Genomic DNA, 25,696 nt, shown 5'->3' with positions numbered 1-25,696 from the left:
TGAGATCTATCACCCGTTTTCTGCACTGGATGGCTGACCTCTTGTGTGCAGCGTTGGCACTGACCACCTCTGCCACCACCTGCCAAGCTGGAGTGGTGAGACTGATGGGCCTCTTGCAGCCAGAGTGGGGGTAAAGGACATTGTGAGGGGTCTCCACGGCAACCACAAGGCATCCCAGGGATGTGTCATTGAATCGGGGGCGGGGGGTGCACTCTACTTGGCTTTTGGGGCCATGTCTTCACTGGAGCAGTCCTGGGCTGCAAGCATTGAGAATTGCAAGCATGGCTGCATTTTAAATATGGCGCCCTGCATCAGGAAGCGGTGAGGTAACAGCATGACCGGCAAATTGGAGGCCACCCACCAGCGAGACAGCGTGTTTTCTGTGGCTGCATAATTAATGAGGTGGGAGTGGGACACTGCGGTACAAAAGCAGGTCATTGTGGCTGGTGGGTAAAGCGACTATGTCTGTTCATTTTCTGATCTACATTCCATCTGAATGTTGCTCCTTACTCTACTTGAGAAACCAATATTATTATGTCACCTTTGGGATCTTTTAATACCCCCACCATTTCCATTTTTACAAGCTTGCTCCAAATATCCTTGGAATCTATTTTAATATTCCTTGCTATTCTAACCTCATTTTCTAATTTAGCTTTTCTGACTAGTTTGAGTTTGGCCTCCTTTTCATTGATTTATCTGTAACTTGTTTAACCATGCAATATCTATCTTTTATCCTGACACAGAAGATTGTGTCTAGGGTGACTCTTTACTGATCGATCCACGGTTATTTCCCCTGATCTGGTCTTTCTTCACAACTTCGTATTTTCATTTACTTCAAATGATTATCTACACTTTTCCTTAAAAATGCACAGAAGGAGACCTTTGGGCCCATTAAGTCCTTGTGGCTCTCCTTAGGACAAACCAGTTATTTCTCCCAAGTGCCTATCCAATTTCCTTTTGAAATTGTAACGTCACTGCTTCCACCGCCCTTGTAGGCAGCGAGCTCCAGCTCTATACCACTTGCTGTGTAAAGAAGTGCTTCCTCACATCCTGCTGTATTTCTGTGTCCAAAATCTGTCATAGAGTCATAGAGGTCTACAGCACAGAAAAAGGCTATTCGGCCCATCGAGTCTGCACCGGTCAAACAAGCACCTAACAATTCTAATCCCATTTTCCAGCACTAGGCCCGTAACCTTGTATGCCCCGGCATAGCAAGTGCACATCTTCTTACTTCTTAAATGTTATGAGGGTTTCTACCTCTACCACCCTTTCAGGCAGTGAGTTCCAGATTCCCACCACCCTCTGGGTGAAAAAATTCTTCCTCACATCCCCTCGGTGTTCCTTGTCCTTGTACCATCAGTTAAAGGAAGCAGCTTTCCTTTGTCTACCTTATCTAAACCTGCCAAAGTCTTGTATACTTCTATCAGATCTCCCCTCAAACTCCTACAGAAGATGGTTCGCACCCAGAATATCCCTTCAGAGACAATGCCTGATGTAGAATTTGTATTAATTGTTTTCTAAGGGGAAGGGGATAAATACTTCAAGAAAAAAGGCTTAAAAGAGTGAAAAGGTAGGGGCATGGGATTTGGTCAAACAGCTAGCATAGATTTATATGGACTGAATGTTCTTCTGACTCTAAACCTCGATGTGCCTTTCAGAAAACTTTCCTTCCCACGTATCCTATTGAGTGTAGCAGCCGGTCCTTTGAGCTGAACATTTTAGCATAAGTTCTGTACTCCTTTTGGATATTTTGCAGTTTTCCCAGGAGTGCAGATTCCTGCAGGTTGGTCAGATCCCTTCCCACGATGCCAGTGGAACCGGGCTGTCAGTACAGCCTTGGAAATGCTAGGCATTTAAACCCTAGCTGCAGCTAGTCTGAGAGCTCATCACACCATCATACACAAGGAAGGAAATTTGAAAATATTATCTCCTCTGTCTTGGGATAGATACAAGTCTCAAAATACACTAGCGTGATTCAAGGAAGATGCACTTAGCCAGCTCCAGAATTGCATTCTATCCTCTTGTTGCTGCAAGTGTCAGAGTGGATGATCGTGCTGAAGTGAAGAGAAATTTGTTCTGATGTGCTGTTGAAAAGTATTCATGTTGTATTTGTGCTGGGACGTTGTTAGTACCATTTAAGGGGGATATTTTGCCCAGAGGAAGATAACAAGATGTAAACAGAGATCATGTGAAGCTGAGTGACTACAGCAGGAAGGAAACTGGTTGCAACATTAAACATTTGAGCATTTCAGAACACACTTAAAGTACAATAAGCCACACCAGCTGTATATTTCCTTATTCTGCTAGTACCCAGATTTGGAAATATGCTGTGAATTTGTTGGAAAGATGTTTAAAAAAACATGAATCAGTTGTCCTCACATTTGTAAAAACGCAGTCCTGTATTTTCATATGCCACTTTAGTCCTGCAGCGATCATGACCCAATTTTTACGGACAGGATCAATACCATATTAGGATTGGGTGTCTCGTCCAGTACTCCAATATAGTGAAACTGATGGAAAGTTGGATCAACCCTCTTCCACTCCAGAAGGGGAAGTCCAGTTGGGCTGAATATTTAAGGTGTTTCTTTGTGATCTTCTTTTACATCCATACTGGCAGGAACAGAATTGAATGGCAATCGATCTTTTCAGTGAGTAATATGTTTAGAAGTAGGCACAAATGAAAGCACAAAGAGGAAGCATAGTTGTAGTAAACAATACTGAGGGTTTTATTTGCATAAGATGAGAATAGACACTTTTCATATGGAGATCATGAAGAAAGGGCAGAAAATGCACTGGAGCTGATATCTATTTTAGCTAAAGTTGTCTGTGATTAGCTTTATCCCTGGCAGCTGAAAGAATTTCTCCTATTCCCCCCCTTCCTTGTGCATAACTTAATCTCCCTGCTGTCCTACACCACCAAGCTCTGGGTCCAAAAGAAGCCGTCCTTTTTGGATGGTGAAATTGTGTAACCTTCGTCAGGCTACTACTGTCTGAGAGACTTTGGTGTGACCAAGGCTCTGACCTCATCCTAAACTGCAGGAACATGGCCATTAGTATAGTCTGGACAGGCTGCAGGATCACTTTACTGGTACCTGCCTTGACCACCTTTGGAAGGCAAAGTGGCCCTAAGAAACTTGGCCTGAGTTATCCTTCTCAAGCTGAAGGTAAAATGTGTGCCATAAGTCATTGACTGTTAAGGGAGCTGGAAAGAGGACCAAATAAATGTTTGGGGGTCTTTCCTCTGGCCTCAGCAGAACTCATAGCAGCTCTAAGCAGGCAAGTGTTCTGTGTCTTTAAAGGCAAGAATTACCATGCAGCTTAAGTTTGCCAAGAAGAAGGATTTATCCAGAAGTACTTTCAACAGAAAAGAATTGGTGAAATTTCTGTTCACTCCTCCAACAATCTGAGGCTATGGGGGAAATTTTAACTCCCATAAGCAGGTGGGAACTAAAAATGGAAAAAAATCTCAAAGCCCTCCCCCAACTACCCTTGATCCTGTGCACTTCTGGTTTTAATGGAGGGAGATGAGGAATGGACGGGCAATCCACTCCCAGGGCAGCGTTGCTCATTTACATATTTTCATGAGACTGGTCACCTCAGATTTCCTCTGTGTCCCAGCTTTAGTGGTGGCTGACCAAGTTTTCTAAAGGGAGATGAGGACTGTTGCATGGAACAGGTCAGCACTGCTGGTGCAGGAATGCATCCCTCTGGCCCACCAACCAATGACCATCGCTGTGATTGGACACCCCGCACCCTGTTGCGATGCAATGCCCTCACGATATTCTTCTCAGCCTTCAGTATTTTAGCCAGAAGTTCCAAATAGCCTGGCCACATCACTCACTGCGCCTTAGACATTCTAGTCTATGATCGGAATTTTCCACTCCCGTTAGCGGCAGACGTCATTGGTGGGGAGGGGGGTGGGGCGGGGGGGGTGGGAGGTGGTTGGGGGGGGCGGTGCACGAGGGGATAATATGGCAAAAAGGCCAAAAATCAGTTTTATGCCGTTGTGGAACTAGTTTGTGATTGTCCGCTCCAGCCATCAGTGGCAGGCCGTGTTTCCCACTGCTGTGCATCGGGAACCTAATTTCAATATTTTAACATCTCATTATAAGCCCTGCTGGCCGGAATCATCCCCCCAGCGCTGGATCAGCCGGGCACGTTGGTGTGATTCACAACTGTGCATAAGCGATGTGCACCTGGCGAGATGCACTCGCTCGGGACTTCGAGGTTTGTTTGCTTCGGGCAACACTGACAGTCATCAGCGCCAGGCTTCGTGGGCAGCACCACATCACTTTTTAGTGGGGGGGCTCATGGGAAGGTCTCTACCTACCAGATTTGCCGTAAGGTGGGCTTGGCTTTTCAACGGCTGCAGAGTAGGGCTTACTTGGGGAAGGGAAAGATGTGGGCCTCAGGCAAGGGACGAGGCTGCAGGGTGAGGACTGTACTGGGTAAGGGGGGCTATCCCAGGGTGTGTGTGGGGGGGGGCACATGTTGTTCTGTGCAAGTGGCCTCAAGAGGGTGAGGGCTGAGGAGGCAGTCTCCAGAGGAGATGAGGCCAGATGGAGATGGGAGGGTGTGTGTGAGAGAGTGAGTGGTGATGTCCCTTGAGCTGGCAGTGAGTGAGATGCCGGTGAATGTGTGATCGGCTTGTGAGTGTGTGAGTCTAGGGTAATAAGCTGGATGCCTTACCCTGGCTGCGTGGATGAGATCATTTATCTTCTTTCTGCTCTGGATGGCCAACCTCTTCAGTGCAGCATTGGCACTGACCACAACTGCCACCGACTCCCAAGCCGGAATGGTGAGGTTGCTGGACCTCCTGTGGCAGGAGGTGGGGGTAGAGGACATTGCAGCGGGCCTCCAAAAGGCATTCCAGTGAAGGGTCGCTGAATTCTTCTTGGCTTTCAGGGCCATGTCTTCACTGGAGCAGTCCTGGGCTGCAAGCACTGAGAACTGTGTGGGCAGCTGCAGTGTAGATATGGCACCCTGGGCGAGGAAGTGGTGAGGTGATGGTGTGGCGGGCGATTCAGAGGCAGGAGGCAGATGAAATAGCACAAAAACCCGTATTGTGGTTGGTGTGTAACCATCTTCTTTCACGCTTGCTACCACACTTAGTGCAAACCTGGGGTGATGGTCATCAGTACAAGTTGGAAAATAGCAGATATTTCCCAAACCAAAAGTAGAGATAACTGGTGTGAGCTGGTGCCATTGATACTCTCCCAGAGAAAAGAACTGACCAGTTGTAGCCATTTCTCGTGACAAACTTAGCTGGGAACAGATAGATAAAAAAGAATGTTTAAAACAAGTTTCAGAGTTGTGAAAATCCAAAATCCATTTAAGCTGAAGCAACATCAACGATGACTCTGATACAGGGAATTTGCGGCAATAACATGAATAATGGATGTGGTGAAGTTAAAACTGCAACATCAATGCAGGCAGTGATGTAAGGAATCTGAAATGGCAACATGAATGATGGTGTTGGTATGGGGAATCTGAATGACGAATACCAACAATGGCAGCAGCACAGGGACTTTGTAATCACAATCTGATGGCACCAGTGCCACCTGAGATCAGAGCTTAAGCTACAAAATGAAAATATTAATATCATCCCATAGCTGTTGTCATACTACTTTACACTTGATGATTGCAAAAGAATCCTTATTTTTGTACGCAGAAGCTTTCCACATTTAGCAACACTTAGAGAGTGGCCAGGGACCCACAAGTTACTGAAACAAACAGAACTGTGGCCACAACAACAGGATTGCCAGCTGGCTCCAGCAGAGGAAGGCAATGATTGACTAACTTCACCTAGGCATAAAATGCTGTCCCTGCACTAGATTAACATGTGAGTCTAAGATAGAACATGTGTGGCTGGCACTAGTTTGGAATTTTCCCTGCTTGTCATTTTTAGCAACTGAGATAAAACTGCTGTCATTGCAATTATCCCTGCATACAGAATGAACCGATGTAAAAAGAAACATTTGGACCTCAGGTGCCATATTCTACATTACATGAAGCTTTTCTGTTCTGTATTTATGTGTTTCTTCTGGCCACGTTACCACTGAGTGTAATAAAATGATTTAATAAGTGACCTTAAATTCTAAAACATTATTATTTATTTCCTTTTTAAAATAGAAATTGAACTTTTATGACCACCAAACAATTAATTTTATTTTCAATTTCTTTCTCCTTCTGCAATTCCATGCCCTTAAAATAATGTTACATCCTGGATTACAGCCCCCCAGGCCAACCTCAGTGAAGGGATTGGTCTAGAAATTCAGCTCTGCAGCGCCTGTTTACTAAGGGTGCTCGACGGCCTCTTAATCCTCCAATAGGGCAGCCAGGGAGCAGACGCTCATTATGACCTGGCATTAAATGACAAGATCTTGCTTTATGGTGTGAGACTATTTTGGGAATACTATTGGCCCCACAGTTACTTAAACGTCAGATATACAATTGTGGTATTAACTCATACAACTGAAATAATAAAAGTTGGGTTGCGATGACCCCAAAAGAAAGGAAGAACCTTTCATGACCTCGGAACTTCCCAAAGCGCCAATGAAGTACACTTCAAATCCATACTTACGTTTGGAATTTTCTCAGTCTGCTTTGGAATAAGTCCTATTTTTGTTGTTATTTGTAGTTGTCAAAGGTGCAGATTGATGTTGGGCCTGATTAAAGCCTTGAGTTTTGAGTTACTCGCCTGCTTTGGTTGGGTAGGTTTTAATCAGGACCAGGGGGAGAAATCATGGGCCTTGGTGCTTCTCCTGTTTCCAGGACCCTTTAATCCTTCCCCTCACATACTTCGTGTGCCCAGAATTTGGAACAGTCACATTGCGGTTGAACAGTTTTACATAGGTTTAGCAAAATTTCTTGGCTTTTGTACTCTATTATGCCTCTATTTATAAAGCTGACAGGAAGCTTAAGTTTCAGGATGAGACACTTTACAACCAGGGTTTGGTTAGACAATTACACACAACTAGATATCTCACATTATGCAACAGCTCCACTTTGAACCTGGCTCAATGCAATATCCAGACAGCAACATCCAAAAGACTTGAACTTCACAAGCGCCACAAACAACAATCCCATGTACAAAAGAGAATATCCTGAACTATCAGTGACATATTCTATTGGCGTATGACACCTGATTTCACTTCCAAGTTTAAAAATGGCAAAACCTTCCAGTAAATTAGCAACAACCAACTCACCTGCGATAATGTACTATTCCTATCCACTCAAGTGGGCTTAATTAACAGAAAAATTGCACTTTGGATTGAGTGATAAATATTTCCTTATTTTAAATGGAAACTAACCACACTTACAAATGCCCAGCATGGAGCATGTAATAGGAGAGCAAAGTACTGTAGATAAAAAGAGAAAATGCAGAAAATACTCAGCAGACCAGGCAGCATTTGTGGAGAGAGAAACGGAGTTAGTGCTTCAGGTCCATGATCTGCATTAGTTCTTGACACAGGGTCACTGATCTCTGTTTCTCTCTGCACACATGCTGAGTGTTTCCAACACTTCCTGTTTCTACTGGAGCTAAACTAATCCCTTTTACCAGCCATCCACAGAGCAATCTAGGGGCAGGTGGTGGTGTTGTGGTACTGCCACTGGACTGGTAATCCAGAGACCCAGGGTAATGCTCTGGGAACCTGGGTTTGAATCCCACCATGGCTGATGGTGGGGTTTGAATTCCAGAAATTTGAAATTAAAAGTCTGATGATGACCATGAACTTGTTGTCGATTATAAAAACCCATCTGGTTCACTAATGTCTTTTAGGGAAGGAAATCTGCTGTCCTTACCTGGTCTGGCCTACATGTGACTCCAGACCCAAAGCAATGTGGTTGACTCTTAAAAGTCCTCTGAACAAGGGCAATTAGGGATGGGCAATAAATACTGGCCTAGTCAGTGATGCCCACATCCCATGAACAAATTTAAAAAAAAAAAATCAGACTTCTCGTGAGCCTCTCGTTCCCTTTCAGCAAGAAAGCCAGCAGCAGCTGCCTGGGATCTTGTTTGGTGCAACATTAAACATGAATTTCAAAAAATAAAGTTAAGGTATGAAGAAAACAAACAACTCGCTGAGCAAAAAAAAAAATCAATGTCAAAGCAATAAATTGTGAATGTAAAAAATGAGTAATTATTTTTTTTATTCATTCATAAGAGGTTGGCTTCATTGGCTAGGCCAGCATTTAATGTCCATCCCTAATCGCCCTTGAGAAGGTAATGTTGAGCTAATAACAATTAATAACAATGACCATTAAAAATGTCAAGCAGCAGAGCTAACCATTAAAACCTTTTTTGCTTAAGAAGCAGAGATAGAGAGAGACAGACTAGGCCGCAAGTTCTGCAGGTCGCCAGGGAAGGGGGAGGGGACTGGGGTCAAGCTAAGAAAGTAGGTTTAACTAACACCGATATTCTGTTCACCTCTAGTTGCACACATTCTGAGCTGGCCTCAGTGGAATTCATATGAAAGTGGGGGTCAGGAGCAGGTTGTCTTTCAGCCTGGGTTTTACTCCTCTCTTGGCCTTTTCTGTGCATACGTTTTTGGGGTTGGAGGAGGAGGAGGGGGAGGTTGTGTGTGTGTGTGTATGCCTGCATCAAGCCTCTGTGTGTGTGTGTGTGTGTTTGTGTGTGTGTGTGTGTACATATGTCTGGCTCACAGTCTCAGGGTCCTCTCTCTCACTGTCACACTGACTCACTCTCTCACTCACTCACATTCACTTTAACATTCACCCGCTCGCTCCCTCTCTCACTCATTCCCTCCCCCTGGGACCCAGGAGGTTTGGAGATTATTGTCGGAGGGGAGCACCCACCACATGCTTGTGTGTGAGCACATTGAGGCATGAGGCAGCCACTTGAGCGAGGGGCAGTACCCTCGGCAAAGTCAAAAGTGCTGAGTTGAGCCCAGGTCCCCCTGAAGCCACAGGCTCAGGTGTTTTGCACCTTGCGCATACTCCTGGGTCTTGGTTTCTCTTGGGCAGAGCTTACAACAAGTTCCAGTCCCCAAGGGAGCGACTGCACCTTTTTTCTAACTCACTGATGACAGTCAATTTACCTTGTTGCTCTTTAAGTCCATGTCAGTGTTAATTTGATTTCTGAGAAAAACAGAGCTTTAGATCTACTGCTCATTATTGGTGTTCAGCTGTAAATGTGTGTGTATATGTCTGGCTCACTCCCAGAGAAAGAAAATACAAGTGAGTAGGGAGAAAAATATTGATAAATGTGATTTATAAAATTCCAAGCATTTGCCTGGTGAAGGTATAATGATTAGAAACTCTAGACACTCCATTCAGGTCGAGAGGTGGTCACGTTGAAAGAATGAGGAGTTGCTCAGACACTACACTCAAGGCTAATTGGCTCACACACTTTTCAGGACCAAAAACAAAGTTTGTGGAACAGAGATGAAGGCTGATCGATTAGAAATGGGGTAAGCACCTAAATGGGAGATCTTGTAACTGCAAACTGCCCACTTACCACTTCACGTTGGAGCCTTCGCATCTTCCGGTCTTGGCTCCAGCAGGGATCCAGTGATGAGCAGAGTTGGGAGATCAAGTGGCAAGCATAATTCCGGTGAAAACACACTCCCTTTGTTCATCATAAACTGAGGACACGTCCCTTAAGATCCATCCTCAGTTCGTCGAGTTACACTGTTTTTAAATGGACACATCAACCTCTGAAACTGCACAGCCTCAACCCCCATGACAATGTTCACCCCCACTTTCACCCTCTGACAATGTTCATCCCCCCCGACAATGTTCACCTCCTCCCTCGCTGTTCATCCCCCTTTCACCCCCTGACAATGTTCACCCCACCCATTCATCTCCTAACAATGTTCACCCTCCTCCCCTGACAATGTTCACCCTGTTTTACCCCATGACAATGTTCACATCCCTCTCCTTCACTCCGTCTGACAGTGCTCACCCCCCTCCTTCATCCCCTGCAATGGTGTTCACACCCCTCACCACCTGAAAATGTTCACTTTCTCTCTCACCCCAACAATGCTAACTCTATTCACCACCCCAGATGGCGATCAACCCCCCATTGACAGTGCTCACCACTATCCTCCCTCCCTCACCATTGACAGTGCTCACCACTATCCTCCCTCCCTCACCATTGACAGTGCTCACCACTGTCCTCCCTCCCTCACCATTGACAGTGCTCACCACTGTCCTCCCTCCCTCACCATTGACAGTGCTCATCCCCCTCATCCCACCTTGAGCAAATAGTCCAAGTTCCCATGATTCTGGCCATCTGATTCCATAGGGAATCGTGCAGCAATCCTTGCAGGGTAAAACCAGCAATCAGAAGTTTTAAAACTTCCCGCCTAAGTACTGTGTATGTACACATGCCAGGACTTCCTCCGCGCCCCGAGGCACATCAGCGTATCGCATTGAGTCGTTCGCCCCTTCCCACATCGGAGGATTCAGGTCAATAAATTGACTGAATGCAGTGGATGTACTTAAAAGGCTGCACCTCACTTTTGTGATGTCTCTCTGGATGTGATGCTGGATTGTAAAGCTCTAAGGGAGATGTTGTTCCCTACTGACATGAGCAAGACGTTTGACAGTAAAACAAGGGAAGGCATGGCTGGAGGTTGCTCATGAAGTCAGCAAAAGGAACATGGTACAACCCTCGTGCATTCAAAAAGATTTAATGACCTAAGCAGGGCAGGAATAATGGGTAGAGAGACACATTCAACTACATCCTAATGTGTGTATCACACCAATTCCCTCACTCTGGCTTCTGAAGCCTGCTCCGACACATTTCTTCTTACATCAAATTACCTTGTAGGTACACTAATACCTCATGATCAAATTGAATGGTGGAGCAGGCTTAAAGGGCCAAATGGCCTACTCCTGCTCTTCCTCACACTCCTATCCATCGATGTCCACACATCCTACCCTGTCCATCCATCAGTGACACCTATCTTTATACAATATCATGTCTCTCCCTCACTCTCGGCCTCAAAAAATACTCTTGAGCCATCCTTTCAACACATAATGCTGCTCTCACTCATGGGTCTCTTCTTCCCCTCCATGCAGGAGAAGAATGCACAGAACATGCACAGGCAGAGAATCAGAGCTGGCCATCCAGCCATCTTGCAAGTGGCAGCTAGAGAGAAGGAGGTGCCAGACATTAGCAGAGTGTTGACATGCTTGGCTGTAGGAGGTAGGTGCCTCCCAGCTAGCTGGTGACAGAGATAAATATCAGACATCTACTTGACATAAAACATTCAGTCTTGCTAACTTGATGTCAGCAGTGAGTGAAATATGATAGCGAGCATAACGACCACTGGAAACATTCTTACCTTGACGGTTCTAATTCATGCCTTTATACCCCATGGAGCCTTCCAGCCATGTTATGCGTGGTTGCTGGTAGATTGGAGGACTCTGTCTCAAGCGTGAGTGACATGATGTTGACAGCCTTTGCACTGATGTCTTTGTCCATCCAAAGAGTGCGACCGGCAAGTAACATCAAATACGACAATCAAACAAGTGCATGCAGGCCTTCACCAGTGGCTTACACACTATGAATGCCACAAACAGGACTCATGATACCCTAGCCTTGACTGTTCATCACTCCAATGAGTTGCAGCAAAATGTTCTCCAGCTCATTGCTTGCAGAGAGGTGTAGGTAGGCCATAAGAAGGATGATGGTGAACGGGGAGATGGAAGGGGTACTTGGCTCAAAGCGTTTCCACTTCTCATCTGTTGGCCACCCTCCCCCACCATCCTCAGTCAGTATCTTACATTCTGCCTCATATCCCAGTGTCCCAGTGGCTGTGCTGCACAGATGTGGGTGGAGCAGTGTTTGGCAGGGGCCTCACAAACTTAAAAACCCAAAGGATATTGGACAAGAGTATCTCAGCTGTGAGAGCAAGAAAACAGCCTGTCTCTACCTTTGCAGAAGCCAAAGGCAGCTGCTGAGTTCCTTTTGTAAATAACAGAATATGTTTTTTTCTAAGAATGATTTACTGATCTTTCCTGTCTATGGTACCAACTCGGTCACCCAGAAACAAGCGTGTAACCTGGATCCTAAAATCCCAACAAACCAGGGTACAGGATCCAACAGTTTCCTTCCTCATTGGGCTGGAAACCAACTGGTTAAACAAGTACTCTTGTACCCATTTCGGGAATTGCTCCCCCTCTTTGCCTGTATTAGGAGAATTAAGCCCCTCTTTGTCACTACTCTTTAAAAACATAAGTGATAGGAGCAGGAGTAGGCCATCTGGCCCCTCAAGCCTGCTCTGCCATTCAGTAAGATCATAGCTGATCTGATTGTGGCCTTAACTGCATCTTTCTGACTGCCGCCCATAAACCATGGCTCCTTTGTAGATTAGAATATAAGAAATAAGAGCAGGAGTCTTTCTGCATCTTTGTACAAGTTGCCCGAAAATTTGCTCCCCTATCTCCTTCCCACTATTTAGTATCCTATAATATACACCCAGCAGCACTGTTCCCTCCTTTTCTTCCTTTCCTATCCTTGCTGACTAGATTATAGCCAGGAATATTAAGCGACCACTCCTCCCTTTGTTTGAGGCAGCTCTCTGGTTTGCCACTATGTTATAAATCCCTGGGGCTACTTGCGTCTGCCGTTCACCAACATTATTTATCATTTAGAACAGATTTCATGTTATCGCACCGACAAAGTCCGAGGACATTCTAGGTAGGTTCTTCTTAAAAAAATATGCAACATTACAGCTTAGTTCACAGCCAGTCCAAGTGTACTGACACCAGTTCAATCACACAGAATCTTTTGCAAGCTGTTCTAATGCTCATGGAGCCTATGTCAGTGTTGATAAGGATTTTGAAAAAAGGCGTGCTCTGTACATGAGCAGAGTTAGGCTGCGTCACTTCTTGTGATTGATCTGCTTCCGCTCGCCACCCACAAGGAGCTGGACTAAAACTCTGCAAAGAATTTCATTTGCCTCCGAACCTGCTTAATTCCAAAATGTTACTAATCAGTTCTTAGTTAATGGCGCAATTTAAGAGGGAGGAAAGCAATAAATGTTTTTCTGTGTTTACCAACTTGTTAAAGTATAAAATTTCAACTTCAACATAGTATTGATTTTGGTTTTTGTTTTAAATATTTTGGTTGAAAAATTTAGTACCGATGAGATCAAGGTGCCAATTAACTGGAAAAGTTACTGAGCTAACAGTGTGGGCGGAGTCAAGCTTGTTCGTTATTCCAAATGCACTTGGGCCAGAAACTTCCCCCTGTCGGGGAGGTGGGTGTAAATCTGATTGGCACCCCTGATCGGGGACGTGCCGCCATTTTACATAGGGGGGTCAATTAAGGCCCGCCCAGCATGACGCTCGCCCAGAAGTGCTGAGCAGGCGGGGGGAGGAATTCTGGGAGGTGCACACGCACGAAAGAGTGGAGAGATCTCCCTGAGCCAGGGAGGTGCCTCAGGGAGATTTGTTTCAGTGCTAAAGTTTTAAATAAAGGCTTTTAGCACTTTTAAAACATGTCCCCTCGTGTGACACTATCACGAGCTGGGACATGCCAAAGAATAAAAGTATACATTTTTATTAGGTTTTACAACACTTCATGAAACCTCATCCCGCCCGTGGATGAGGTTTCATGAAAAACGCAAAGGCCGCTTGGCCCCTTCGCCTGCCCCCCCCACCCCCCGCCCACCCCCGCTAACCTTAAGGTTGGACGGGCAGCTCATTAAATTGAATTAATTAGGTTATAAATGGCCTTTACAAAAACAGAATTACCTGGAAAAACTCAGCAGGTCTGGCAGCATCGGCAGAGAAGAAAAGAGTTGACGTTTCGAGTCCTCATGACTTATATAAATGGCCTTTGACAGTTCAGCGGGCGCGCAGTTAACTTGGCTGTGCACCCGCCTAACTGAAAATCTAAATGACGTGCGGTGATGTTGAGACGTCCGCTCGATGTCACCATGCGTCATTTCACATGATGGTGAGTGGGCCCCAGCCCCCGCTCGCCAACAGGAAAATTCTTCCCTTGAGCTTTACAGCTCATCAAATTGGCTTGCCTGAAAATAAATAAGTTAGAATGTCGATGTAAAACTCAATGAAAAACTCAACTGGGGCTCCAAGGAGTTGTACAGAGTTAGATGCTGTAAAACACTATTAAAATAGTGTGATGTTTCAGGAGCACAGGAATTGACAGCAGTTTCATTGCTTGGATTATCCATTGATACCATTCGGTTAAATGTGAGAAAGGCTCCAATGTGAATAATGCCTCTGGAGCTCTGTCAAGGGGTCTTCGCTTTATCTCTCCCCAACATCATAAGACTGAGACTCAGAGACCATGGTATTGACTCACGTCTGGCAGAAAGTAGGTTAGGGGAGTGGGATTGGCAGTTAGAATGGTGGGAATGACTTACCCCTTCTGATTGGGCTGGGATATAATCAAGAGGCGATACTACTTAAAATTTCAAAGTGTGATTTGTATAATCAACTTTAGGTCAAACCAATATGAATTTGAATTTGGGCCGGTTGTGTAAATGTATGTTATTGTTAGGGAGCATTGCTGTCTTGCACTTAAACTGAGAAAGATTTGGGATCAATTGAAATTTCCTTGGCAGACATATGAGAAACAAGCTAAAGCACTTTGCTTGCATTATATGCCATTTCATAACTCCCCATCCTGTCATAATGCTATATCTGTCCATCTGCACTAAGATTAATCCCTTGTAAAGATCATGGTACAGATGGAATGCATTTCATTGCTGTCCACTTTTACATCATGTAGAAACAAGACTTTAATTCGCCATTACCACATACCTAAAAAAGGTTAAGTAATATTATCTCTTTTATAAGCTGATACAACCTTTGAAAGCGAATATGGTATTTTTGAACGAACACAGAATAATGAGACCATACTGGGCTGCAGGATTGATATCCATGGCTGATATTACTGGTCACTTCTAATGCATGTCTATGTATGCTTTCTTTATTTCTTCTGTCTCCATTTCTTGGCCCAGTTCTTCATTGGGCTGTAGGTATCCATGCCAGATCAAGGGTTTCTTTCTGAAGATGAGAAAAAATGCGCTGGTGTGGCTGATCTGACTTAATTGCATATTAGGACCAATAATGCAGTCCTGGCATGATACTTCTCATCAGCTGCTGCCCGTATATATACTTAAATAAGCTGATCTCAGATCAAAAAGTGGACGTTATTTAAATACTTTTTAGATTTGTAACACACAATGGACTTAGAGTCAGGGCCAGCAAAGGGAAGGAAATCATAAGATCATTATGATTTTTTTCCATTTTGTTTATTTATTTGTTCACCGGATGTGTGTCACTGACTAGGCCAGAATTTATTGCCCATCCCTAGTTGGCCTTGGGAAGTTGGTGGTGAGCTGTCTTCTTGAACCACTGCAGTCCATGTGATGTAGGTACACGCGACAGTGCTGTTAGGGAGGAGTTCCAGGATCTTGACTCAGTGACGGTGAAGGAATGGCGATATATTTCCAAGTCAGGATGGTGACTGGCTTGGAGGGGAGCCTGGAGATGGTGGTGTTCCAATGCATCTGCTGCCCTTGCCCTCCTAGATGGTAGATGTCCCAGGTCTGGATGGTGCTTTTTTCCTCCCCTGCTACAGAGATTGGGGACTTAAGTTCCCTTGTGTAATTTGAAAAAATGAAGCGGCAATAAATAAGCATGAATCCTTATCAAAAAAGGGCCATCCTTGGTCAGTTTTTAAAATCTCCTTTGAAGTTACCAGCATTAAGATTCTCTGACTGTATAACACAGAACCTCCTAATTTTCTCTATTTGAGAGCACTGAGCACCTCAAGTATGATGGTCACATTATCAGCCCTACAATATACATTAGTTTGTAGACTGTGTGAAGATATCCCCATATGATTTTACATATCCTTAACTGAAGAGAAATGTAGAATTTGAAGTAAGAGTAAAAATGGGAACAAAAGACTACCCTTGATAGTTTATAACGCCTGGGAGACACAAAGAGAAAATCTATGATACTAAACCATTGGTGACAGAAATTCCTTATTTAGTTGTATTGAAGAGTACAAAGTAAATTTTATTCAGCTTAGCACTTCTTCCGGCTACTCACTTCTGTAGCGAGCTAATGTATGCACCTGAGCCTGCAATTGAGACAGTTTATTTTTTGCTATTACCACGTCATTAGGCAACCATTTGTCATTACTGCAAATTATTTCATATATACAAGATCATATATTTAGCACTGCAAAATAGTTTATACCACTTGCACAAACCTTTAACTCAAAAAATATTAAGACAGATAATGACTCGGCTCCCCTCCCCTTTCTAACAATTTGCTGAGTATTAGGATTGTTTGTTCCCTCTCATCCCTCTTCTTTCCCATCATTTTTCCCTGCTCATTACTTCCCAGCCCATTTTTTTCTTTCAATCCTCTGTGCCACTTTTCCCTTCCCCCTATTCTATCCATTCTGATCCTCCTCTCCCCATTCTTAACTAACCTTTTATGTGGTGCCCCACTCCAGGAGTTAAGCACAAAATCAAGGCTAACACTCCAGTGCTATATTGAGGGAGTGCTGCACTGTTGGAGGTGCCATCTTTCAGATGAGATGTTAATCAGAGACCCTATCTGTCCTCTCAGTGTTAACAGGATCCAAGCCGGTTGGTCAAGCTGAAACCAAGACACACAGCTTTTCTTTAACAAGAGTATATTGACTTGTTCAGTCTCACAGCTTTCCTCCCACACAACTCAGTGTCCCAGCTATTCCCTATTTATAGGTGCTCAAGGACAATTGCTATCCATCACCTGTTTCTCTTAACTTTAACAGTGTAAGTAACATTAATAATATGACACTCAGGTGGGTATAAAAATCCCATGGTACTATTTTGAAGAAGAGCAGGGGAGTTAACTCTGCCGTCCTGGCCAATGTTTATCCCTCAATCAATATCACACAAAAAAAACAGATTACCTAGTCATTATTGTATGTGGGAGATAACTGTGCACAAATTGGCTGTAACATTTCCTACAAGTGACGACACTTCACTAGCTGCAAAATGCATTGAGATGCCGTTGGTCATGAAAAGTACTATATAAGTGCAAGTCTTTATTTCTTTGAGAGACACAGTCTGAGTGAGTGTCATTCCACCTGCAGCAACCTTATGGGGAGGGAGGTCGGGGAGCTGGTGGAGGAGAGGGACTTAGTAATGGAACCTGTCACTGCTCAAGTGAACCAGCAGGATGTTAAATTCCCTTTTCTGGGCCATTAACAACACTGGACTTTAGGGACCTGTGGCCCTTATAATAAGCCATGCTAAGGCACAAATGGATCAAATTATGCTGTATGACACTGTTCTTAATTTTATGGAATAATAGTAACATGCTCAACATGGCAGACACATTGCACATTCACCCTCAAATCCACAGGAATATCTGATTGGGGGAAACTGCATCTTGTAAAACCAGAGCACTGCCCAAAATTCTTGCCCTGTCCATACAGATTTATTTACCCCAGAATGGAGGAACTTTAAGGTTCTTCAATTAAATCCAGCTTCTTCAATGATAATTTAAAATCAACTAATGTCACCTCGGTGGCTAAATCCTTAATCTGTTACAAGGGGATGTTTAACATTCACACAAGTGCCAGGCAGAAACCATCTCCAACAAGAAAGAACCTAACCATCTCTGCTGGACATTCAAAGGCATTACCATCGCTGAATCTCCCTCTATCAATATCTTGGGGGTTACTATTGACCAGAAGCTGAACTGGGCTAGTCCTAGAAGAGCAGGTCAGAGACTGGGAATTCTGCAATGATTAACTCAAAATCTCACTCTCCAAAGCCTGCCCACCATCTACAAGGTATAACTCAAGAGTGTGATGGAATACTCCCCACTTGCCTGGATGAGTGTATCTCCTACAACACGCAAGAAACTTGGCACCATCCAGGACAAAGCAGCTCACTTGATTGGCATCCCATGCAACACCTTCAATATTCACTCCCTGCATCACCAATGCATGGTGACAGCAGTGTGTACCATCTACAAAATGCACTGCAGCAACTCACCAAGGCTCCTTTGGCAACACCTTTGAAACCTGCGACCTCCAGCACCCAGAAGGACAAGGGCAGCAGATGCATGGGAACACCACCAGCTGCAAGTTCCCCTCCAAGTCACACAGCATCTTGACTTGGAAATACACCGCTATTCCTTCAGTGTCGCTGGGTCAAAATCCTTGAACTCCCTTCAAGAAGGCAGCTCACCATCACCTTCTCAAGGGCAATTAGGGATGGGCAATAAATGCTGGCCCAGCCAGCGAAGCCCACATCCCATGAATGAATAAATAAATAGAAAAAATTAAGCCAGAAGTGTTGCATCCTCTGTTCAGCAGGAAACAATTGTTAAAGAAATTCTCTTTTAAAATTCAAGTTTTGGAACAATGCGTCTCCAGTTCATCCCCCATTCGCTGTTCAAACTGTTAATTTAATACATAAGATGACATCAAATGTAGTGTGTTGTCTAAGTCTTCCATTGCTGGCAAGTAGCTAAAGGCTACATCATCGTCAAGTAACAAGATTTTTCATTGCTGGCGAATGACAAGAAACTCCATCACTGGCAGAGCAAATCAGATGGAAACATTGTAAATTTTATGGTTGGACAGTTTGCCTCCTCAATGTGATATGCTTGTCAGTGAGTCACATCAGAAAATGCACTGTACAGTATAGCATGATAGTATTTGAATTTTGGAATCAGGAAGATATGGAAATGGTCTTTTCCAATCATTTGCAGTAGTGAGGGAGAGCTGTATTGTTGCAGAAGCCATTTTTCATGTGAGACATTAAACTGTGGGCCCTCAGGTTGAACCTGGGCTGGAGTTTTGGCTCCTACTGGGGCCGGGATTGAAGGCAGTCGGGAGCTAAAAGTGGCGTTGCCAGCCAGTGTGCTGGTTCCCTGGGTCCATCTCACCTCCAGGCTATTTTTCGCAGAGATGGAATGGGGGCCAGCAGTGCTAGCTGCCCTCATGTGGTGGGTAGGGTAGTGAATCAGACAAATTGAGAGTCTAATTGAGGAATTTTCCAGTTGGCCTCTAGTGCTTCTGCAGGTAACAGGAGCCAGTTTAACTGCCTGGAGGTGGCAAGCAGTGGCAGGATGTCCGGCCTAGAAGTCCTCCCTGCAGGAGCAACCACAGGTTGCATCATAGAGGGCTTCCCTCATCCTTCCCAAATCAGTGGTGACCTGGTGGCTGTTTCTATTTCTTAATGAAAGATTTTAAAGATCTGGAGAGAAGGGGCGGCCAACTGCTCATTTCAATCTGGAGGGCCTTTGATTGGGCTCTCCTGTTTCGAGAGCCCACCTGCTATCCTTAACTGGGCAGCCCTCTGGTCCTAACTGGCTACCCTGGGGAAAACCACTGGGGGACTGTTGTCCCCCAGTGGCAGATTCAGAACCCGGAAATGGTACCGACCTCTGTTTCTGTGGTAACCTAAGGTGCGGTACACCTTTAAGAGAACGTGAGCAGATTGACCATGTGACTGTAAGACCCAATAGATGTGCAGCGCAGGCTACAGTGTTAATGTTAGTCTAGAGTGGGGTCTGGTTGGAGAAGCACACGTCATGTTAATGCTCTGTTGTCTGCGTAAATAAATCGCATGTGCTTCACCTCATAATGGTCTCTGTGTCTACAGTATATTGTTATCGACTAACCCACCGACAGATAAGCGTGCAACCAGTACGCAAGCAAAGCGACCCCACGGTAGAAAATAACTACTGGTGATGAGGAAAAACATGACCAGCCGACAACACTAAGGAAAGCAGTGAAAACTCAACTGAAGTGAACCAGTTGTGCTTTGCAGGCCGATTGTAAGTACAGCCCTCACCATAGTCGTTGGAGTTATCTCCCTCCAGTACAATTTGGCCACATCGAACCGTTTGATCGGACCACCGATGACTGGTTACATTATACTGAACGCCTCGCATTTTTCTTTTTGACCAATGACGTATCGGGGGAGGAGAAGAGGCGGGCGATCCTCTTATTGACATGTGGCAGTAAAACATATGGCCTAATTCGTAGCCTGACAGCATCCAACGCCCCAGATTCCAAGAGCTTCTATGAATTGGTGAATCTTGTGAAAAGCCACTTTTAGCCGAAACTCTCAGTAACTAAGCAGCGTTTTAAATTCAATTCGAGGTGTCGCGCCCCTGGGGAGACAGTCTCTCGCTGTGTAGCAGCCTTGAAACAACTGACAGAGCACTGTGAGTTCGGGACGTCAATTAATGACATGTTAAGAGACCGATTAGTATGCGAGATTAACGAAGACGCCATTCAAAAAAAGGTTGTTGTCAGAAATGAATTTAGACTTCAGCAAAGTGCTGGAGTTGGCGCTCGCAATGGAAAGCGCAGTCAGGGACTCAGAAGCAATCAAGGGAGCACAAAATGGTGCCGATCTTTGCGTCGGGAGGGAGGCAGCGGTTAGAAATGGCGCAGAAGCTCAGGGCTCCGCGGAAAGGCGGGAATCAGCCACCATTAACAGACCAGCAAAAAGCGATGGTGTAATGGATAAGGCTCACATTAATAACGGCAGAAATGGAACCAGAGCCTGCAAACAAACGACAACGTAAAAGAACCGAGTGTTTCTACTGCCATCGCAACGGGCACATTATGCAATATTGTAAAGACAGATTGAGACAAAATTTCAAACAAAAAGGCAGAAATCGTGAAATTCTTATAATGGAGGAACCAGAAGAAACAGAGTCAGATATTTACTCGCTACACAACTCAAAAATGGATAAAACAGAGCAAATCTACGTGACAGTAAAAGTCAACAGAAAACCCATCCGAATGGAGGTGGATACAGGGGCATCCACAACAGTTATAGGAGAACATATGTTTAAGTATCTGAATGGAGGAGGCCCCTCATTAAAGCTGGAAAGCTCAGATGCTAGATTGAAGACATATACTGGCGAAGACATACGAGTAAGAGGTATATGCAAGGTCCCAGTACAATATAGAAGCCAGTCTGCTAATCTTCCCCTCATGGTGAAAGAAGGCAGAGGACTGAGTCTCCTCCTTAAGAGAGATCAATCTTGAGAGGTTACTGAGATCTCAGTCAGAAGCAGGAAATGCTGCTGTTTGGAAAAAAGGAGCATGTAAATACTCAACAGAAGGAACTCATAGGGCTTCGATTTCGAGTTGAAGTCAGTAACCTCCAAAAAGAAAAAGGAAACCTGTTAAAGGACTTTTGCAAATTGCAAAATGCAGATTCCAATTTGTACCACTATAAAGGTATGAGGAAGAACAGGAAGAATTCAGCAAAGCTCTGGCTGAGATGAAGAATCAATTAGCCAAGAAAGCACAACAATACTTAATTCTCTAGGAAACAGCAAACAAATACAAAAAAGAACTGGAAGAATCAGCTACTTGGAAGCCAAGAAGTTTTAAAAATAGAGACCCCTGAGTTTTCAAAGGACCTGACAGATGAGGAAATGCTGGAAGACTCAACCACGGAGTTCACTCAAGTTGAGCTCACACCTGAGCATAGTCTGGCCAATAGAGAAATTGAAAAGAAGGCTGAGATTAAAGTCAGCGCTGCCAAGAAGAAAACCCATCAAAAGAAGACACGTAGACAAAAAAAATGGAATTACTAACGAGGCCTTGGAAATTTTTTTACATGACAGTCAGCGGATCATTCTGTATTGAGTTTAGACTTGCCCAACATCCTAATTCTCAGAACCTGCCTGACAATTGCCTTTCATATTGTTGAACCAGGAGGCGATGGGGCCCAAAAGAGTGTGAAAACATTCCCGTTGGCATCTACACCACAGGTAGAAGGAACTCATCTTGCTTTGGAAAACCTGTGGGACCTGTTGAGCCTGGGAGAGTCGAAGAAGCAAACCTACAGGTTCCTACTGGGGAGCCTAGTGGACAGATAACTCCTGAGAGGGAGGTCTCAGATAAACCATTCGAAGTTGTAGAACTACGACGGTCGACATGTTTGACAAAGCCTCCTGAGAGACTGAATTTGTAAATAGTTTATTTATGTAAATAGTTAATATATTGTAAAATGTGCCTTCAAGTAAAGGGGGAGGCATGTGGTAATCTGAGGTGCAATAACATCTTTAGGAGCATGTGAGCAGATTGACCAAGTGACTGTATGACCCAATAGCTGTGCAGGGTGGGCTACAATGTTAATGTTAGTCTAGAGTAGGGTTTGGTTGGAGAAGCACACATCGTGTTAGTGCTCTGTTGTCTGTGTAAATAAATAGCATGTGCTTCATTTCATATTGGTCCCTGCGTCTGCTGTATATTGTTATCAACTCACCCGCCGACAGATAAGAGTGCAACCTGTCTGTGAGTAAAGTGACCCCACAGCAGAACATAACAGTTTCCTGTCCCCAGAGGGAAAATGCAACCCCCCCCACCGACCAATGCAATTTTGCAATTGTGTAAAGAAAATCCCGTCATCCAAGCAGACATTTATCCCTCAACAAGTGCCAGTAAGAGCAGATTATCTGGTGATTTATTTCACTGTGGTACCTGATTTGTGCATTTCCCAACAAAAGAACATGATCTTAACTTCAAAATTACATTATTGATTGTGAAAATCCATTGCAGTCAATGGAATTAAATATCAAATGCTGGATATAACAGGCGACTGATCTGATACTACCCATTCTGTGTCAATTTCCCACCCTCTCCTGTTTAGTGGCTATTCACATTTGTGTAATTTTTTTGCCTCTGCTGTGCTGCACTTTCATTTAATGTTCCTTATCCTTTTTTATCCTTTGCTGCTTATTACACTCTGCATTTTGATTGACAGTAACTAACCTCCTGGTTTATCAATGCTTATGTTCCTTGTTCCAATCGTTGCCCTGGTAGCGAGGGGGAGGGTTAAAAATGGCAGTATAAGTAAGTTTGACATTAGTCCTACCTAAAGACAACATTGCAGAGCATGTTGTGTCTAATTTCATTTGGAGACAGGGATGGAAAAGTGTAGACGCTGTTTCCCTTTGGGATTGATAAACAGCTCAGCTGGGAATGCAGTGAGGTTGCCAGATCAGCTTTCCTGTCCTTCTCTTGTTCCTTAGTGAGGGCAGTCCTCATTCTCTACTGCTGGCCGCTTAGTGTGCAGCACTTTGCTATTTTATATTCAGCACTCATCAAAAATTTTGCATCAGAAAATTGATACCTCCCTTTGTGCCAGAAACAAGCGATGTCAACCTCTGATCTGCCCACAAAAAGCAACTGCCTAGTCTTCTCCACAATTTCAAATAAGAGAGAGAGAGAGGGGTCTTGTGCTTCTGTTTTGAAATCTGAAATACTTTTCTGTGTCTGTCCCCTTGGCTGCAGAACACAGCAGAGATGACTTCTGCCTCAGGAAATGCAACAGGCTTGGAAATTCTTCTTTCAACACTCAAGGTAAGATGCCTTTCTCATACTAATCTCTTTTGTGTTCAGATTCATAGATACAGTTTTTTTTACAAATTTGGAAAGATTGAATTGCCCTAAGCTAATGGGTTAGGTAATGCTTCATTTAAATTATTTCAATGTGAGAATGTTTGCATATACTTAAATGTAATCAAACTGGTGTTATGTATCTGCATGTGGTTACAGACAGCACATCTTCAAAGCAGAATAAACGAGTTTGAATTTGTTCTAAATTATTATTTAAGGATAAGAAATAGAGGAACTTCCTGACCCCAATGTTCACTGAGTGAAATAGCATTGTTCCACTTGTAGGAAAAGTTATAATTCCAAATTTCTCTAAAAACATGCTCACTTTCACTTCTTTACTTCAAATTGTTGATTTGTTGCTGGAAGAAACTATCGATCAAGTAATGTTGTTTATCACATTTTCTGTCAACCTAGGCAAGTGGTAAAGGAGTTTAAAAGACTTTTTTGGCAAATGCCGAAATGAATAACCATTTAGTCTATACTGTGTCAGGTCACCAATTCTATTTGTGCAATGAGTTTTAATTTTATGGGCACTGTTGTGTTAGACTGACAATTGTGTATGTTGGATAAATCGCATTTACATAATTGTGGCCCTTATAAATGTTGGGGATTGTACAAAGGAAAAGAAGAAGGCCATTCACTCCTTCAGTCCTGGTCCACCATTCTATTCGATCATGGTTGATGTGTACCTCAACTCCTTAAGGCACCTTATCTCTAGTTTCCTTTACCTAATAGAAATCAATTGATCCAGTATCCATAGACTTTTGTGAGAGTGAATTCTATAATTGCCACAACCCATTGTGTGAATAAAGGCTTCCTAATTTCAATCCTAAATGGTCTGGTTATAATCTTAGGGGACATGGTAGCATAGTAGTAATGCCTTTGGACTAATAACCCAGGCTAATGCTCTGGGGACATGGATCCAAATTCCACCATGGCAATTAATTAAAAAAGACTCTTGAATTGAAAGCTAGGGCTGATTAATACATGGGGGGGCAGATGGCTCGCTCCTTCAGAAGTAAGTCAGTGAGCTGACCCGGCCTGTAGCCATAAATCGATGTGGGCAGGCTTAACAGGGCCAGTGTGAGCCTTCTGCCCCTCAATGGGGAGGAAATCACATGCTCACGCCATCAGTTCTGGCAGCACCAAGAGCGGGAAGTGGCAGTTTGATCTAAGAGGGGTCACCCCCATTGATCGGCAAAGGGCAGCCCCCGAAGAACGAACCCACTTAGTTCACTAATATCCTTTAGGGAAGGAAATCTGCCATCCTTACCCAGTCTGACCTACATGTGACTCTAGACCCACAGCAACGTAGTTGACTCTTAGCTGTTCTCAAAGGATGGGCAACAAAAATCTTGGCCGTGCCAGTAACATCCACGTTACATGAATAAATAAAAGAATTTTAAGAATTAGCATGACCAAAAATCATAGCAACATGAGCTGTGGATTGAAGATATGCATCTTATGCAATAGTTTTAAGAATTTGTATGTTTCCTGTGACATTTTGCTGATAAGAATTCACAATTAAAGCAGCAGGCTGAATGGTAATGGGATTAAAAATGGAATCCACTGGCAGAAAAGGTGGGGAGGTAGAAAAAAGATTAAGTTGTAGTGAGGAAAAAAATAATTTAAATAGAGGCTGGAGATGGACGGAATGGGTAGATACAAAAATGAAAGGATCAGAGGAATAATTAAATTTAAAACTGAGTAAGGCTTGTGCTCCCCTCTACAAACACCCAACAAAATCATTACTGAAGGAAAAGAAAACAGTGATTTCAGAAATGTTTTTTAAAAAGGAAGCACAGGTAGCAATGGCTCGTAAAGATCAGCAGGGGCATTTAGTCAGAAGGAAAACTGAATAAAATGGGCAGAAAAAGCCATGAAAGGAACCAAAACGTCCTTGGGAGGCTTGAAATATTATTTGAATATCCACAAGAAGCTGCAAAGAATAGCAGGGCTGCCAGGGAAGATATAAAGGGTACTGGGCAATCATGAGAAGTACAAACACCAGCAGAGCACTAATTGGAGAGACTGTGAGGAAAGTGCATTGCATCAGCTGCCAGAAGCAATAAAGATGCGGTGGCTCCAAGAACAAAACAAAAGTGGGAAACCAAGAAAGGCTGAAGAAGTCCAGGATTAATGAGGACTGGGCAACATTTGTGGCTGGTCTTGGATGGCACGGGGCCCACATAGCCAAAATCTGATGAAACAGGTGAAACAATGGCTTGAAAGCTTGTAAAGGGAAAAAGTAAAAAAGGATTAAAATAAAGCTTGCGGAAAGCAAACTAGATGCTGCAA

General features: G+C 43.9%; 1 protein-coding gene across 1 annotated transcript in view; it reads left to right on the top strand.

The window, feature by feature from the left end:
* The first annotated feature begins 22,882 nt into the window (after window positions 1-22,882).
* LOC121269917 (cytosolic carboxypeptidase 4) overlaps window positions 22,883-25,696 on the top strand; it is a 220,495-nt gene continuing 217,681 nt past the window's right edge. The window contains exon 1 of the mRNA XM_041175042.1: window positions 22,883-23,362. Coding sequence (XP_041030976.1) covers window positions 23,306-23,362 — 57 coding nt within the window. The 5' untranslated portion in view covers window positions 22,883-23,305. The remainder of the gene's footprint in view (window positions 23,363-25,696) is intronic.

This window comes from Carcharodon carcharias, chromosome 26, assembly GCF_017639515.1.
Source record: "Carcharodon carcharias isolate sCarCar2 chromosome 26, sCarCar2.pri, whole genome shotgun sequence".
Taxonomy (NCBI): domain Eukaryota; kingdom Metazoa; phylum Chordata; class Chondrichthyes; order Lamniformes; family Lamnidae; genus Carcharodon; species Carcharodon carcharias.
This window is presented reverse-complemented; position numbering and strand designations above follow the sequence as displayed.